Source organism: Emydura macquarii, unplaced genomic scaffold (genome assembly GCF_026122565.2).
Source record: "Emydura macquarii macquarii isolate MOO-44397 ecotype Brisbane River unplaced genomic scaffold, CSIRO-AGI_Emac_v2 contig_691, whole genome shotgun sequence".
Classification (NCBI taxonomy): Eukaryota; Metazoa; Chordata; order Testudines; family Chelidae; genus Emydura; species Emydura macquarii.
In genome coordinates this window covers 5,611,048-5,625,915 of record NW_027130828.1, presented here as the reverse complement: position 1 = coordinate 5,625,915, position 14,868 = coordinate 5,611,048, and the positions used below count along the sequence as shown (strand labels likewise).

Below are 14,868 nucleotides of genomic sequence, written 5' to 3'. Positions count from 1 at the left end.
CTTAACTCCTCCCATTGAAAAAGACAATTTATTTATGCAGAGTCCTTTTATGGGTCTGATGAAGTAATCTTCACATAAGCAAAATTTACATTGACTTCCCATTTACTTGTGTAAGAAATTACTTCTAATAGCTGATCCAAAGTCCTCTGAAGTCAATAAAAAGACTCCCATTGACTTCAGTGGGCTTTGATTCAGGCCTTAACTGAGAACACAGTTAAAGAATAAGGAAAACCATTTTATCTTTAACAGTGTATTTATGTATTGTAGACAGTGACTGAGATATTTAACATTACATCCAGCATTTGTGACTTCGTGACTGTATTTTCAGGATAAATGTGGACTCCGAACGAGAATCAGATATCACTCACGTGGGTGTAAAAAAATTCCAAATGTCTAAAATCCTTCCACTGCAAGGTAAGAAAAAATGATTTTTTGCAATAAAGTTTGTGTGTTTGTGTAACACCATAGAAGAATTGACTCACTGCTGGTGCCCCCTTATGACGGGGTGTGGGAGTAGCAGGTTCTCTTCCTCTAGTTCTCCCTGCCAACAGTCCCTAGAGTCCTGGGAAGGTCAGTATCTTCTCACTACTCAGCCTTTCAATCAAGTCATGTTGTCTCACCCCTTCCAAGGCAAACAAAGAGTCCAATAAACTAAACTGTGGATGGAAGGTCTGGCTTGAGTAGGAAAGTGCTATATATATTATCAAAAATCAGTATCTGCCAGATAGAAAAGGACAAATCCTGGAGGGCGAGAAATGTTGTTTGCAAGTTTCTAAAAGGTTCTTGCAAACAACAGAAGGAAAAGAAAAAGAAAATAGGCCCCAATCCTGCAGCTGGATCCACACATGCACTCCCAGGTCAAGCCCGATTGAAATAAAGGAGCAAAGACCCTAGGAGTAAAGGATTGTAGGATCTGAAGCATTTAAAATACAACTAAATGATTATCCCGATCGCTGATTTTGCAGACGTTCCAGTTAAGAAAGAAGAAGAAAAAGTGAAAGTATTTGCACTGTGTGAGAAAAATCCTGTGGAGCACAACCAGTTGATTAAGCATTTGGACAACGGGCCTTGTGATCCCTCTGAGGAAAAGCCTGCTTTGAAAACACGTTCAGAGGGATTAGCTTCCACAGTATCATCCACCAAATCACAGGACTCATCTCTGAGCTGTGAGAGTGCAAACTCGTATCATTCCCTCCCTGAATTTCATAAAGTGTCTGCCGTTCGGATCAATGTCTCAGAAAGCTCTGTTTCAGACTCTGAATTAGATGCTGAGGACACAGATATCAGCGTCCCTGAGGAGTTTGCCATCCAGCAACAACCGTGTGAGGATGATGATGTGTTTCCTAATCCTTTGATAAAGACACCAATAGCAGTAAATGATGGAAATGAATTATTATCCAGTGATATATGTGATGAACAAGTGCCCCATGATGATTGCAATTGTGAGGCCTCATCGCTCTTTCATAGCTCTGAAAAACATCTTGGAGATGTTTCAGAGTATGACTGTGCTTATGAATCACATTCTGTCATCTCTTCAAACAGTGAAATGCTGAAGCTAAGTGCCTCAGGGAGAGAAGAACCATTTTCCTTTTGGTTCGATAACACTGCTAATGGAAGGGGCAAACCATACTTGGAAGCTTCAGCTCTAGTGCCTTGCTCAGAAAACAGCAATGTAAACGAGATCCCCTCTCAAGGAAAATCCAGGCAGGATTCAGATTCATCATCTAGTTCCTTATTGTATAATGATGACTTTTGTACTGAGAAGAACTTCGAACAACAGGGTTCCATTTCTGCAACTAGCAAAGTGGAAAAGAATGGTGAAAGTTCTGATTTATCTGTTGGTCCGAGTAAAGCAGAGTTCATGTGGTTTCCACCCGAAAGTTTCCTGAAGCATCTAGATGCTGTTACTGAACAGTTCAATAACAGTGTATTGCTTCCACCTAAAAAATTGATGACAAATAATCAAATACCATTGTTTCCTATAGACTCTTCACTAGACTCCAGAGATTTGTCAGGTTTAGAAGAAGCTAAAACTAATCACACAGAACTTTTAACGGAAGGATATGTATCCAACAAACCAAATGAAATTGCATCTCCACACTTACCGATGCCCAAAAGTTCTGAAGAGATTCCTACAGAAGCTGAAGTCTGTTCATTTGACACACAAACCTTTCAAAGGGTGGCTGTACAAAATCAAAATAACTCAGCAACAGAAAGTCTAACCTTCAAGAAATCTGAGATGATGCAGCTTTCTTCTATCTCCACCAAAAAGCAGTTGCCACAAGCTAAGAGCTGCCCTTCTGAGCGTGAAGATATGATATTTATCAGTGATGAGGTTCTGCCTCCTATTGATAAAGATACTTTGTCAGAAATACTGTCTCCTGTTGATGAAATGTTGTCCTATGGAAGTATTGACTTGCCGTCATCTAATAAAAAAGATTTCTCATTTTACAATGAGGACCTTCCCACACCCCCAGAAGATATAGGTGGGGTAAAAAGTGATGACATTAGCTTCAGCACGGAAGACTTCCCTTCTCCACCAGAACAAATGACATTCTCAGAGATGAGAGATTCACACCATTCTCTGAATGAAGATGTGTCAGGACAAATGGATGAGTTGCCCTCACTAGGTGATAGCATTATGCCTGAAGAATTTCCCCCACCATTTCCAGAGTTAATGGATGTTTCTTCAGCTCAGGATGCGATTGTTTCTGGATGTTGTTGGGGTAAAGAAGTTATTTTAGGGGTAAAGGAGGACTTATTAGAACACGTGACAGCAGAAAATGAGACAACATTGCAGCAATTAGGCTCACCCGGTGTGTCAAGTCCCACTTCATTAAGTCAAGACATTAAAAGTCCTGAACAATTAAGGAAACAATGCAAGCCATTCTTAACGCTGTCCAAAGCACAGGAAAATAATAATGACCCATTATTATCATTTGAAGTTGGAGACAGAGTATTAGTGAAGCACATCCAGCCAGGTACCCTGATGTTCAAGGGATGTACCTGTTTTGATGAAGGTTATTGGGCTGGCGTGGCCCTTGACAAACCAGAAGGTGATCATGATGGAACTTATGGAGGAGTGAAATACTTTGTGTGCACTAATTATTGTGGTGTGTTTGTCAGACCTGATCAAATTTCACATCTCTTGGAGGATAATGAAAAGAGTTCTGATTACTCCAGGGATGAAGACTCATTCTATGATGATGGGTCATCCAGAGGGGATTGCAAATGTGCTGAAGATAACCAGCAGGGGACAGGATATACAGAGCAGAAACCTGAAGACACACACAGTGCAAGAGGTTCAGCACTCAAAGAAAACAAGTCAAGATCACACATGTCCATGCCGTCAGGAAAAGAGCACAAAGGACAGTTTCCTACCAATGATCAATATACCACTTGTCAAGCTTACTTAGTATGTTTAGAATCAGATAAGGAAACAACAGCGTTAACACAGATAAAACAAGAGACAACTGCAGAAAATGGGCTTCCAATGAGAAATAAGGACAGTCACATGGAAGAAGTAAACAAGAGCAAATGTATTAGCTGCTTGTTGAAAGATCAAGAAAGAAATAAACTGGCTGATGATATCTCAAGTGAACTCACAAAAAAACTACTGTATGACACTTTAATTGCATTTTCTGATACAACCGAACACAAACAGCAGAGTGCCTTTGAAAGAGAATTGCAGAATCATGGCAAAGGTCTAAAAAAAGAAGACAATCACAGCACTAGCTTACCAGAACGATCAGCTGAAGTTTTTGATGTCTTGCTGTATGGCTTTGATACACCTAGCATTCCTGACCCTCATACAGCACCTACAGTATCAGAAAAAATTGTAACTAAATTTGTAGATGATGCTGTGAAAGAATATAAGAAAATTAAAAGGAAACAAGGAGCTAAAGCAGACACGATGTTTCAAGTATCTTCTGAGACTCCTCAAGGCACTTTGCCAGTAAGTATAGACTCAAGCGTTTCTTTGTCTTCTAGATATATCTAGTTAGGCCTGGAACCTGCAGTTGGGTATCTGCAGGCAAATCTTTGTGCTTGTCTAATTGTTTTTTGTTATCAGTAAGTTACATAATGTCAAAAGAACAATCGGGACCAAATTCTGTTTGGGAATGTGTAAGGGACTCCTTAGTCTGGCTCCCTTCCAATCTCTGAGGTAATGCTCTGGCCAGGGAGGGACATTCCAGAGAGGCACTTAAGGGTCAGGGGATATGCTCAGTGTGATTCTTGCATAGACCATGCTCAGCCTGACCCATCACAGAGTAACTCCATTACATGCAGAGTACCTCTACAATCAGCAGATGTGTGGGGAGGTGGTGGGTTGTGCATGGAGTCAAAACAGTTACAGTTAAAACTTTTGTGCAGCATTAATGTACATCTGCTAGAGGGTCAGTTATACTAGAATCTGGCTCTTAGCTTTTAAGTAGAAACTTAAATGGCTCTTTAAATATTAGCAAACTTCATACCTCTCAAAATTGTGAAAAAATACAAATGTAAATATGATGGGTTTTTTTTTCTTCATTCAAGTTCCTTATTAAGATCCTCGATGCTGGTGTTTTTGGAAGCTCTGAAGATTTTGATCAGCTCAGTTCCATCCAACATGCCAAGGAGATAAAAACTCAAAGGCAAACTCAGTACAGATTAGATCACTGGCACTCAGCTCCTTGGAAGAAAACAATGGAGGTTCCTCTGGTGGTACCACATAATAGTTCACATGTTAAGATGATGTCTGCACATGCAGTAGATGAGCTATGGATTCCTCAGAACATTTGTTCAGACTCTAGGAAGTTCAATGTGCCAAAGGATTTTAAATGTAATGACATCTCAGATGACAATCTGGAAGCAGAAAGCAAGAGGATTTATAATCAGGTATTTTTAAAGCATTAACTGTGTTCACTTTTTCCAGTTTTTTACAAATGAAAATTACATTTCAAGCAGAGCCTAATTTCAATCTAACTGCACTGACTATAGCAAAGAGAGATTGAAACAGGTACAGAAAAATGAAGAATTAATACATTATTTCTATTAAGCTATTGTGAAATAAATTATAGATTACACTATTCTGAGACAACTGTTTTGTTGCTGTCCATTTGGGGACACACAAAACCAACATGTTTTACAGTCCCTCCTGAAATATCAGCAATGCCTAAACCATTCATGCTTGCACAGTGTGTTCTTGGATAGTACTGTGCTGATAGTGACTAGTATTAGGGTTTATATGTTCTTTAGATTATGACCACAAGAGGGTGACATAATCATACCAATTTTAGAGATGTCAGCAATATAAACTGTGCAGCAATCTTGCATTGAGTCTAGAGACTTCAAGGCTGTCAGTCTGGCCCCCCTTCACCAGCCCTAAATTAACTTTTGAAAATATAGCAGTGGCAGATTCAGTTTATTTTGCTGTTGTGTTTCCTCTTTGTTCCAGGTTATATTTGATTTAACTCAGGAGCTGCTACATGCAGAATATCAGGTGACAGCAAATCCAAATCCTCTTCCGTGGCTCAAAGAAAATTTGGGTTCTCGCTGTTCCAGACATATTCGCAGAAAAACAGATATCAGTGAGGTCAAGGTACATTGTGATGATTCAAAGTGCACAGTAATGAAAGTCAATGTAGAAATCTGAGTGTATAATGAGTAAATTGGTAAGGAATTGTACAACAGTGGGCAAGCAGGTGGTGCTATAATGAGAGGGTTGATCTGAAAATGCATGCATAAAAATAAAGTGAAATGGGCAGCTGATCCAAAAATTCCCATAGCACAAAGACTTCTAAAGCCACTGAATTATGAATAATTAACCCACAGGCATGTATTCTACAGCCTGGAGATGTTTTTATGTTAAAAGAAATGGGAATTGAGCCTCTAAATCTCTTAGTCAGCTTTGAAAATCTGAGATATAGCCTTTGAAGAATTCTCACTTTAAAAATGTATTTTTCAGTAGTGCTGACCTTGAGCCCAAACCCAGGATTCAGCACATCCCACACCAAATACACAAACTTGGGGACATTTCCAGATTTTGAATTTGGATTTCACAGGTCAAATCAACATCTCTCATTTGCAACTTCCATATCAGTGACAAATCTTATATGCATAGCATTAAAGTTCAGCCCCCCTTTTTTTATTTTAAAGTCATTTATTCAGGGAGAAATTATTAAGATAATTAATTTGGAAAAGAACAGCTTGGCGATGAAGAGGAAACTCCTTAATATGACCAAGTTTGGAAATTGTAAAAGGGACCGTGTGGATCTTATTCTGGTAAGCATAATGGAGATGTTATTTATTTTATATAAATTAAACCTATAATCCTTACTGACTCTAGTGACAGAGCTACATTTACTTAAAATAACTTCATAATTTATTGAATGTTATGATTCTTCTGTCTTTTTACAATAAAAATTCAGCATTGTCAAAGCATTCAGGCTCAGGTGATTCATCTGAGTGCATGTTCTAGTGGTTGATTTCAATGGGAATCACAGATATTAAAAAAACTCCTAGGTTTTGGCTTTGAATTAATTATGCATTCAAACAGAAAGCTAAATAAAATCAGCTAAGACTCATTGGACTCAATCCTGCAAAGTGCTGAGCACCCTGACTTTGAGCCAGCAAAGAGTTTAAACAGGTGTTTAACTTTAAGCGTGTGACTTCTCTCATAGACTTCAAAGGGACTACTCACATACTTAAAACAACGTGTGCACGAAGGTGCTTTTCTGAATAGGGGACCAACTGCTCAGCATCTTGGAAGATCAAGCCCCTTTTCTTGATGCAAACATTCTTGTCTATGCTATATTTTAGATTCAAGAGCTCCACAAAGAAGAATCTCAGTGGACTGACTATGCTGAGGATGAATTAGCTGTGAAGATGAGAGTAACTGAAGACATTTTTGACAGCTTGGTCCTTGATACAATAGAAGTTCTTAAAAAGATCTCTCTCAAAAGAACTTGTGATTAGGCATTTTTCTTGGCAGCACATAGCGGTGGTGGTTTTAAGCTCTGGGAGTTTCAAGGTTATGGTTCCATAAGCATATGCTTAAGAACTTTCATTCTGAACTGTGTGTCCAATACCAGCATCTTCTGGCTAAGTTATATGTTCATGTTTACAGTAAAAAGGGTGCAAACAAGTGACTTATAGGGATGAAAAAAAAATATCACACACCGCTTATGCATCGTGGAAAAGGTCTTAGTAGCAACTTCACATATGCTGCTTCAAAAGGCCAAGAAGGGGTCAGCCTAAAGGAGGGGCCACCAATCTGTGGTTATGCAGATCCGGTGACCTCTTACACACCTGTACAGAGAGGCTATGGCGTTATGGCAGCCTTCAGGCTGGAGTAGCAGTAGCAACAGTTACAAAGGGGCTCACCAGCAGCTCTTCACTCTGACCTTAGATTGTGAGAATGGATTTAATCTCCCTAACCCGATCCAAACTCTCCCCGATTTCTCAGGCTTTATGCAGGTGGAATGGATTTCATTCACATTTGGTACCACGATGCCTGCTCTCTGCACTAACATCTCGACTCTACTGCTCATGTGCCTTAGAACCATGCTGTCCCCTCTGCTGTTTTGTTAAACCCTTGAATTTCTTTAGATATTTAAGATCAAATTTGAGAAAGCAAAATTAGACTGGAGCAAGAACATACTGTATCGAATGGTCCTGCGCCAGCTGCGGTGAGGTAGGCAAATGGCCAAGCAGGAGTTTCTGTTTTAGTGCCTGTGCTCTTATGTAAATAAGACACATACCAATTTTATGTACACTGTGATGCACTTTAAATGGGATGTTTCCTATCAGCAACCCAGTTTTATTAATGCTGTATATATTTATGAAAATAATTAGGTCTTTAGTATGCACTTAGCACGTGAGTTTTGTTTGAATTATTATAATCCCCTTAAAAAGAATGTATGCTGAGCACGTACTGCTTGCATTTTTAAGGGCAAAATTGGGAAACTGAGGTGGTAGAGGAAGAAAATAGGATGTTAACATTCTTTGATCCAGATAATGATTCTGTGTGTGCCCTGTACTTGCATTTTTTTCATATTCAGAGAAGGTCAATGATTTTGTTATTGTTTTGAATGAACATTTGCTAGTAGACACCATGGTCTGATTTGTTTGTATATGATTTGTTAATTGGTCTTTTATTTAATTTACCAATATTCAGAAACTGCTTATAACTGAGGAATTAAATAATTAGTTCAGTTGATTTAGTCAAATCCTACTCATTCAGGGAATCAAGATAATTAACATAATATAAATTATATATAACTTTATATTTAAGGTGCAATATCTAAGATTTGGTGGTGTTGGACAAAATATAATGTAATGCAAATGTATTTTGTGTTTATATTTTTAAATACAGATACTTCGTACTACAGTTTTCATATTGATTTGTTAGGCTTCTGAACAACTTAAATAAAACTTTCATTTTTTAACTCTTTTCATCACAGACTCAAATGGATTTCAGACCATATGTTAATACATTTATATTATTGTATTAGTTACCTATTTATATCACAATAGTGCCTAGGGGCACCTGTAAGAGATTGAAGTCCCAGTGTGTTAGGCATTGTACATCCATATAATGAAAAGAGCTTACAAATGTAGGCAAAGCTTTTGTCATGTCCTTAACTTTACACATTATAGTCCTTTTGCACTCAGTGGGACTACTCACAGTGCATAAAGGAAAGCATGTGTGAAAGTCTTTGCAGATTCAGGCCCTAAATCAAACAAAGAGTGGAATGGGCAATTCTGACATTCAGTTGCAATATTAAAATATATTCAATTATTCACACAGCACTGGTGAAATTAGCATGTTGTGGGGTACAAGTAGAGGCACTACCACAGCAACACACATTCTAGGCCAGAGCCTTAGCTGCTGTAAATCAGCATTGCTGTGCTGACTTCAGTGAAGACATCGAATTATACCAGCTAAGGATCTGGTTGGACTTTCTTGTGCTTCAATTCTCATTCTCAGTGTACCACTAATGGAGTTCTCCATCAAAACTGCCCAAGCCAGAACTGATGCCAGCAGTGCACAGATGTTCTCCTCCACTGTAATGCCACCGTAGACAGCAAGTGCTGACATGAGAGCTCCAGCAATGCAAACTGTCCTCCCACCCTCATCCCAGAGGGCATCAGGCATTTCCCCAACAATTCTATTGGGACGCAAAAGGAGTTTCAAAAGCTCCCACAAGCCACTGCTTTGGGAAGCTTTGCTGGGAACTGTTGGATAGGTACCAAGAGGGAAGTGCACTGCAATTTTTATTAGAGAGCTATGTGTGAGTGCAGGGTAGTGCTTGCACCCAAAACAAAAGGCTGTCATGGACTCAGTGCACCGTTCCTGTTTACATTCATGCCATCCTACTGGTTCAGTTACAGAGTTTAGATTCTCTACTGTAGAAACAAGCTTTGGGACCAGCTACTCCTTCCTGTTATCACAGAAAACTGACCTCTGCCCTTCAGACCTACTGAATGAATTGACATTAAAACTCTGAGGGTCAAGACTCCAATGGAGTCAAAGGGCAAAACCCCGGGATGGAGCGAGAAGCAAGAACTGGCCTTTCAGCGTTTCCGAATGACATGGAGAAAGGAGAGGAATAGGAAGAAGAGAAGCAGCTACATGTGCTGAATATTTTGAATCCCATTTTGAACATTTGGTTGAGTGAAGCATGTCCCGGGGTCACTTCTCACAAACTGAGACAGCCTGGAAGAATGTTAATGCCAAAATAAATATGACTGTAACCCACCCCAAACGCCTTCAATATGGTGCTCCGTTCCCTATCTAGTAGCAACTGGACCACATATAGAAGTTGCTGAGCCTGCTACACAGCCTTGGCTGACAGTACTGGGTCTTTTAACTTCGGTAGTAGAGGTTCATGCATAGAATACCCGGCTTTTGGAAGGTAAATTTTCCTACTTTGCTCCTCCTGCTAATTCAGCTCTTTGTTCCAACAAGAAGTTTTTCATATTGTCAGTACGACAGGGTGTGGCCTTCCACTATTGCAGTGTTTCTCAATTATATTTCTCCACGGAACCCTTGCGCGGCCATGCCATACCCTCCACCGACAAGTCCAGAAAATCTTCCCCTTTTCGGCGGCGCGGTGTAGGCTGGTTTCGGCAGCGCGCTCTCTAAGCAGTTTTCAGCGGCGCCATCAGCTGTTCGGCGGCTAATTTGTTCTTTAACTTCCTGGCCCCAATCTAGCTAGCAATCAGGCATGCTCCTGATCAGATAGGCTCTCGCGAAGGCTGACTCACGCTCCATCTCTCAGCACTCTCTCCGTCCCAATCAGCTAGGCTGGTTATTAACTTAAAGTTTGCTCCTGCCCTGAGCTTACAGACAAGTCATTAGGTATTGTAAGAAATCTATATATTGAAGCACTATAGTTTTCTCAAAGTTTACTTTCTTATTATTTAGTACCAGCATCATCAAGATTCCTGTTATGTAGGTTAGCAATAAAAAAACTATTTTTTAGTATAATTTATATACATGACTGAGTGGATCAAGAGCTTGGTTTATTTTGGAGTATTCAGATTACAGGACTGTATGTTACACTTGAGAGAGATAACCATTACAGCAGCAATCAGAAACCTAAGTGAAGCTTGAATCTTTGCAGGAGAGCTATATATAGAAGAAGGACAAAGCTATAAAGTAACTGCTGCTTGATGGGAATAAAAAGTGTATACACAGATGTCCAACATGTTTAATATCCTCCACCATTATGTGTACAAAGCCTTAGACTTTGGCACCCAGATATATTGACCTGTTCAGTCAGTGGCAAGTCTTCAATATCAAAATTACTCTATTTCAAGGTCTAATATTTTGCTTGCCTTGGCTTTGATCAATATTAACCTCCTGGGTCAATAAATCTTGATACTAACCTCAAGAGAAGTTATTATCTTTCATAGAAAATGATTATTTCTCAGTTAAACTCTACATTTAATTTTCCTGTAATCCATCTCTTTCAGTCTCACACATTTAACAATTCTTCTTTTGAATAAAATGCAGTCTAAAATATCTTAAACATTGTCTATTTTTAATTTCTTGTTAGTGGTAACTCTGAGATTTTTGATTCTTTGATTTATTTAGACTCCACTATTGAAACAATATCATTTTGGTGCATTGGGTTACAATAAAATAGAGATGGAAATTCTTTGGCTCAAATTAAAAGATGACATAAACAGTGGTGTAAGTTACAATTCTGTAAGCAGATGTAAAGGAACAGAGACTGCTAAGGGGTGGAAAAGAGGTGAGTAGCAACTAAAACAATTAACAGGAGGGTGTAAGCTATATCAAAGGGTGATACCATCATTTATGTCACTGCTGAATTTGGCCTGTTGGATATTTATAGCGCAGCAGCTAAAAACAATAACAATATATAGCAAAAAGGGCTATATGAAAATTTGTTATCAAAATTTAGATCTAGCCAAATGCAAAAAGTATCTGAAATCCCAAGAACTTTTGCTCCTTTCTGTTTCAGTGATGGTGAAACTTCAATGTTGAACAATGTTTAACCTCTAATCAACCCATAATGCTTACCTCTACTGCCCACCTTCGTGCATGCTTGGCAGAAGCCCCCTGAAAACATCTGCAAAACTAACTCATTATCTTCCTTCAAATCTTTCCTTAAACTCTCCTTTGCCATGAAGCCTATAAAAAAATTTGACAGGAGTTAGGCAGCTGGTGTGCTGAGACTGCTGCCTATTATGCTGACCAATACATTTGTATTGTTTCCTTTTACTCCTTGTTGGTCCGTCTGTATCCATCTTTTGTTTCCTGTCTTATACTTAAATTGTAAGCTCTTTGGGGCAGGGACTGTCTTTGTTATGTTTGTACAGCGCCTAGCACAATGGGATCTTGGTCCATGATTAGAGCTCCAAGGAATTTCACCCAAAGTTGTTAGGGTTTTTATTCTTTGGGTTTGACAATACAGGGAAATTGACTCCTACAACGGTATAATTATACCTGGATAGCAATGCTGAGATCTCTTCCCATGTGGACATTCTGTTCTGGAATAAAAGTCACTTTAATTTAGGATAGAGTGTCCACATGAGGAGTTATATTGGCATAGCTACAGCATTATAATTATGCCACTATAGTTCTGCCAGTCAGATTCCCCATGTAGATGAGTCCTCAAGCTTCTATAGCAAGCTGGCCTACCTGCTGAAAAGTTCATTTTACTGCAGAGTCAGCATCAATAGTTTTCTGACATTTACATGGCTTGCAAAGCCATATGTTTTCAGCCACATTATTCAGCCACATCTGGTCCATTTCACGTTCCTTCACTTTTTTGCTGCAATGAAAATACATTATCTTACCAAATATCCAGTCAGAGGACATTGTGTTTGTCCGTGTGCTTTTGGTTTCGTGCATGCAAACAGACACACAGGTGCTACTCATGGTAGAACTGAGTTAAGTGCTTTTATTGTGTATTGTCTCTTATATCAGCATTATTTGTTTCTTTTATGTTATGTATTTGTAAGGTTCTAATCCCTGCAATAGACATCATATGCACATTTATATCAGTGTAAATGCAGAGTAAATTAGCATGGAACTACATTCTATTATCTGAATTTACAATGGTGTAATTGAGATAAGAATCTGGCCCCATATGTTTACTATTTTACCGAGAAGTGTTAAGGGGTGAGTCTGTCTGTACACTAAGAAGCAAAAGTAAGAACTAATTGAATTTTGGGTGACTTCAATCTCTATTTATCACAGAATTCTTAAGAGTCCTTTGAATTCTTCCTCTGGAGAGCATTTGCTCTTTCCTTCTCTGGTAATGTAATGAAAATCCTTAATCCTCTACCTACAAATGAAAGGATGCTTTGGTAAGTTTGCTTCTGCTACACAAAGTGTTTAAAATGCATTTCTAGCTCATAACCAAACTGGATTTAAAAGTACAGTGTTTCAAAAGTCCTCTTTAGAACTGGGGAGTTCTGTTCAGCCTTTTTTATCATGTCTCTGTGTTGAAAGAACTTTAAAGTACTGAAGTTCCATTAGTTTCTCTCTCCTGCTGAGTTCTACAATTTAAAATATGGTTCTGAGCAGGATTGATCCCAATTCCTCACAGACACAATTTTAAACTGTTCTTCTCCACAAGCTACGAAAAAATGTCAAGAAGTTAAAAAGTTTTGTTTTAATGATAAATGTATAATTTTTAAAATAAATCACAGAAATGTTTCTGATGTTTATTCATTCTCCTGCACTTCTTTGACAATATCTCTTGTTAGTTATTTGTATGGTCAATAATTTCATTGGAAAACAAGGTTAGGCTTTAGAATGTGCAAAAAAATTCTTAGCCATTATTACCAATGGATGCACTAGTTCAGCCACTGTGGGGTTCTTAAGTATGACCCCCTTTACACTCCATTGATGGCATAAAGGGGAAGGAGGCCTTAAAGGGGGCAGAACAGGCCCTGGAAAACTCTTCCAAGGCAGGGATGGGCTGGTGTAGGCAGCCCTAGGAAACCCCCTCGGCTCCCCCCATACACACACAGCCCCCAGGGTAAGAACATGCTGAAGGAGTGGCTGTATGTGCATGGGAGAATAGCAGGGATAGAAGGGGAAGTGTCTGGAATGCTGATTGTCAAGCTCTTCTGGACTACTGAGTAACTCAGTGGCAAGCTGGGAGCAGGTCCTAATTTGGGAGGGGCAATTCTGCCCCATTTTGAAGTGTGTGTGTGTGTGTGTGTGTGTGTATGGGGGAATTCTTTTTCATTTGTGGGGCATAAGGGGATTGATTTTGAGATACTTTTAAAGCAGCTCCACCTTTATGATGCAAGCTTTTGCTGTGACTGTGTGTTTCCAATCAATATTTTATAGTGAGTCTCACCAGTGTCAGAGGGAAACTCAGCTTTTTGGGGGCAGGAGTTGACTCCGCTTCATTTATATGGAGCTTGCCTTCATTTCGGATAAACAGCCTCATTTGATGGCACAAGATGCAATTTGTTTGGTGGGGGACAATTCTCAGGGTAACACCCCTCTGTTTTCAAGGGGGTAACTTCTAATTTTGGAGGGTCTCCCCTCATTTGAATGATTGTTTTGGGGTGTCACTCTCCATTTTGGGGATGACTCATTGCAGTGAGTTTCTCTGAGTGACTCTCCCTCACTTGCAGTCAGTGTTCCCCAGTTCTCACACTCTTCTCTGGAGTCTCATGATAGCTGGTGTTTTTCTTTAAGTCCCAGCTCCTGGAATCCTGTGAACAGGTGCGAGTCTAGGCTATGAAGTAAATAAAAAAAAAAAAGGCCAGGAAGTTTCTAGCCCTCATAGCTGCAGAGAAAGGCTCAAAGACAGACCCCCCTAAAGGCTTGAAAGCCAGGAGGCATATAAACAGACCCCCCCCACATTTATTGTTATTTGTATTGCCTGATTTTTGAAGGCTGGGGGCTGGTAGTGCTGATGGGGGGGGGGGTGCAATGTTTGAGAGATGCTGATTCGCAGTGACTCCCCCACCTCTGTGGGGGCATGCCGGTGTGGAAGCTCCTGTGTAGATGGGAGGTCTGATTCGGAGTGACTCCCCCTCACCTGTGGGGCGCGTCTAGTGCAGAAGTCTCGGCGTGTGTGGGGCGGATTGTTTCGGGGCGACTCCTCCTTAGCTGTCGCGCGTGTCAGTACGGAAATCCTTGTGTGTGTATGGGAGCCGGGGACGATTCGGAGTGACTCCTCCTCATCGGGGGGGCAGAGGGGAAGGTGTGTCTCGCTGACTCCGCCCTGGGGGGGAGGGGGCTCACCGCCAGGCCAGCCCCTCAGTGCCGTGCCGGCCGGGTGCCAGTCGCTGCGGCCTAGGCCGGGCCCATCGCCAGGGCCGGCCTTGCTTGTTGCTAGGGCGAGCGGCGGCCGGGGCGCGCTCCCCCTCCCCTCGGCACCCAAC

The 14,868-nt window shown here is 40.3% G+C and overlaps 1 protein-coding gene across 1 annotated transcript in view; it reads left to right on the top strand.

The window, feature by feature from the left end:
- The window catches only part of CCDC187 (coiled-coil domain containing 187), a 69,499-nt gene extending 61,177 nt beyond the window's left edge, over positions 1 to 8,322 (top strand). The window contains exons 28-33 of the mRNA XM_067541601.1: positions 329 to 414; positions 966 to 3,955; positions 4,537 to 4,878; positions 5,438 to 5,581; positions 6,139 to 6,264; positions 6,802 to 8,322. Coding sequence (XP_067397702.1) covers positions 329 to 414; positions 966 to 3,955; positions 4,537 to 4,878; positions 5,438 to 5,581; positions 6,139 to 6,264; positions 6,802 to 6,957 — 3,844 coding nt within the window. The 3' untranslated portion in view covers positions 6,958 to 8,322. The remainder of the gene's footprint in view (positions 1 to 328; positions 415 to 965; positions 3,956 to 4,536; positions 4,879 to 5,437; positions 5,582 to 6,138; positions 6,265 to 6,801) is intronic.
- Positions 8,323 to 14,868: the final 6,546 nt, after the last annotated feature.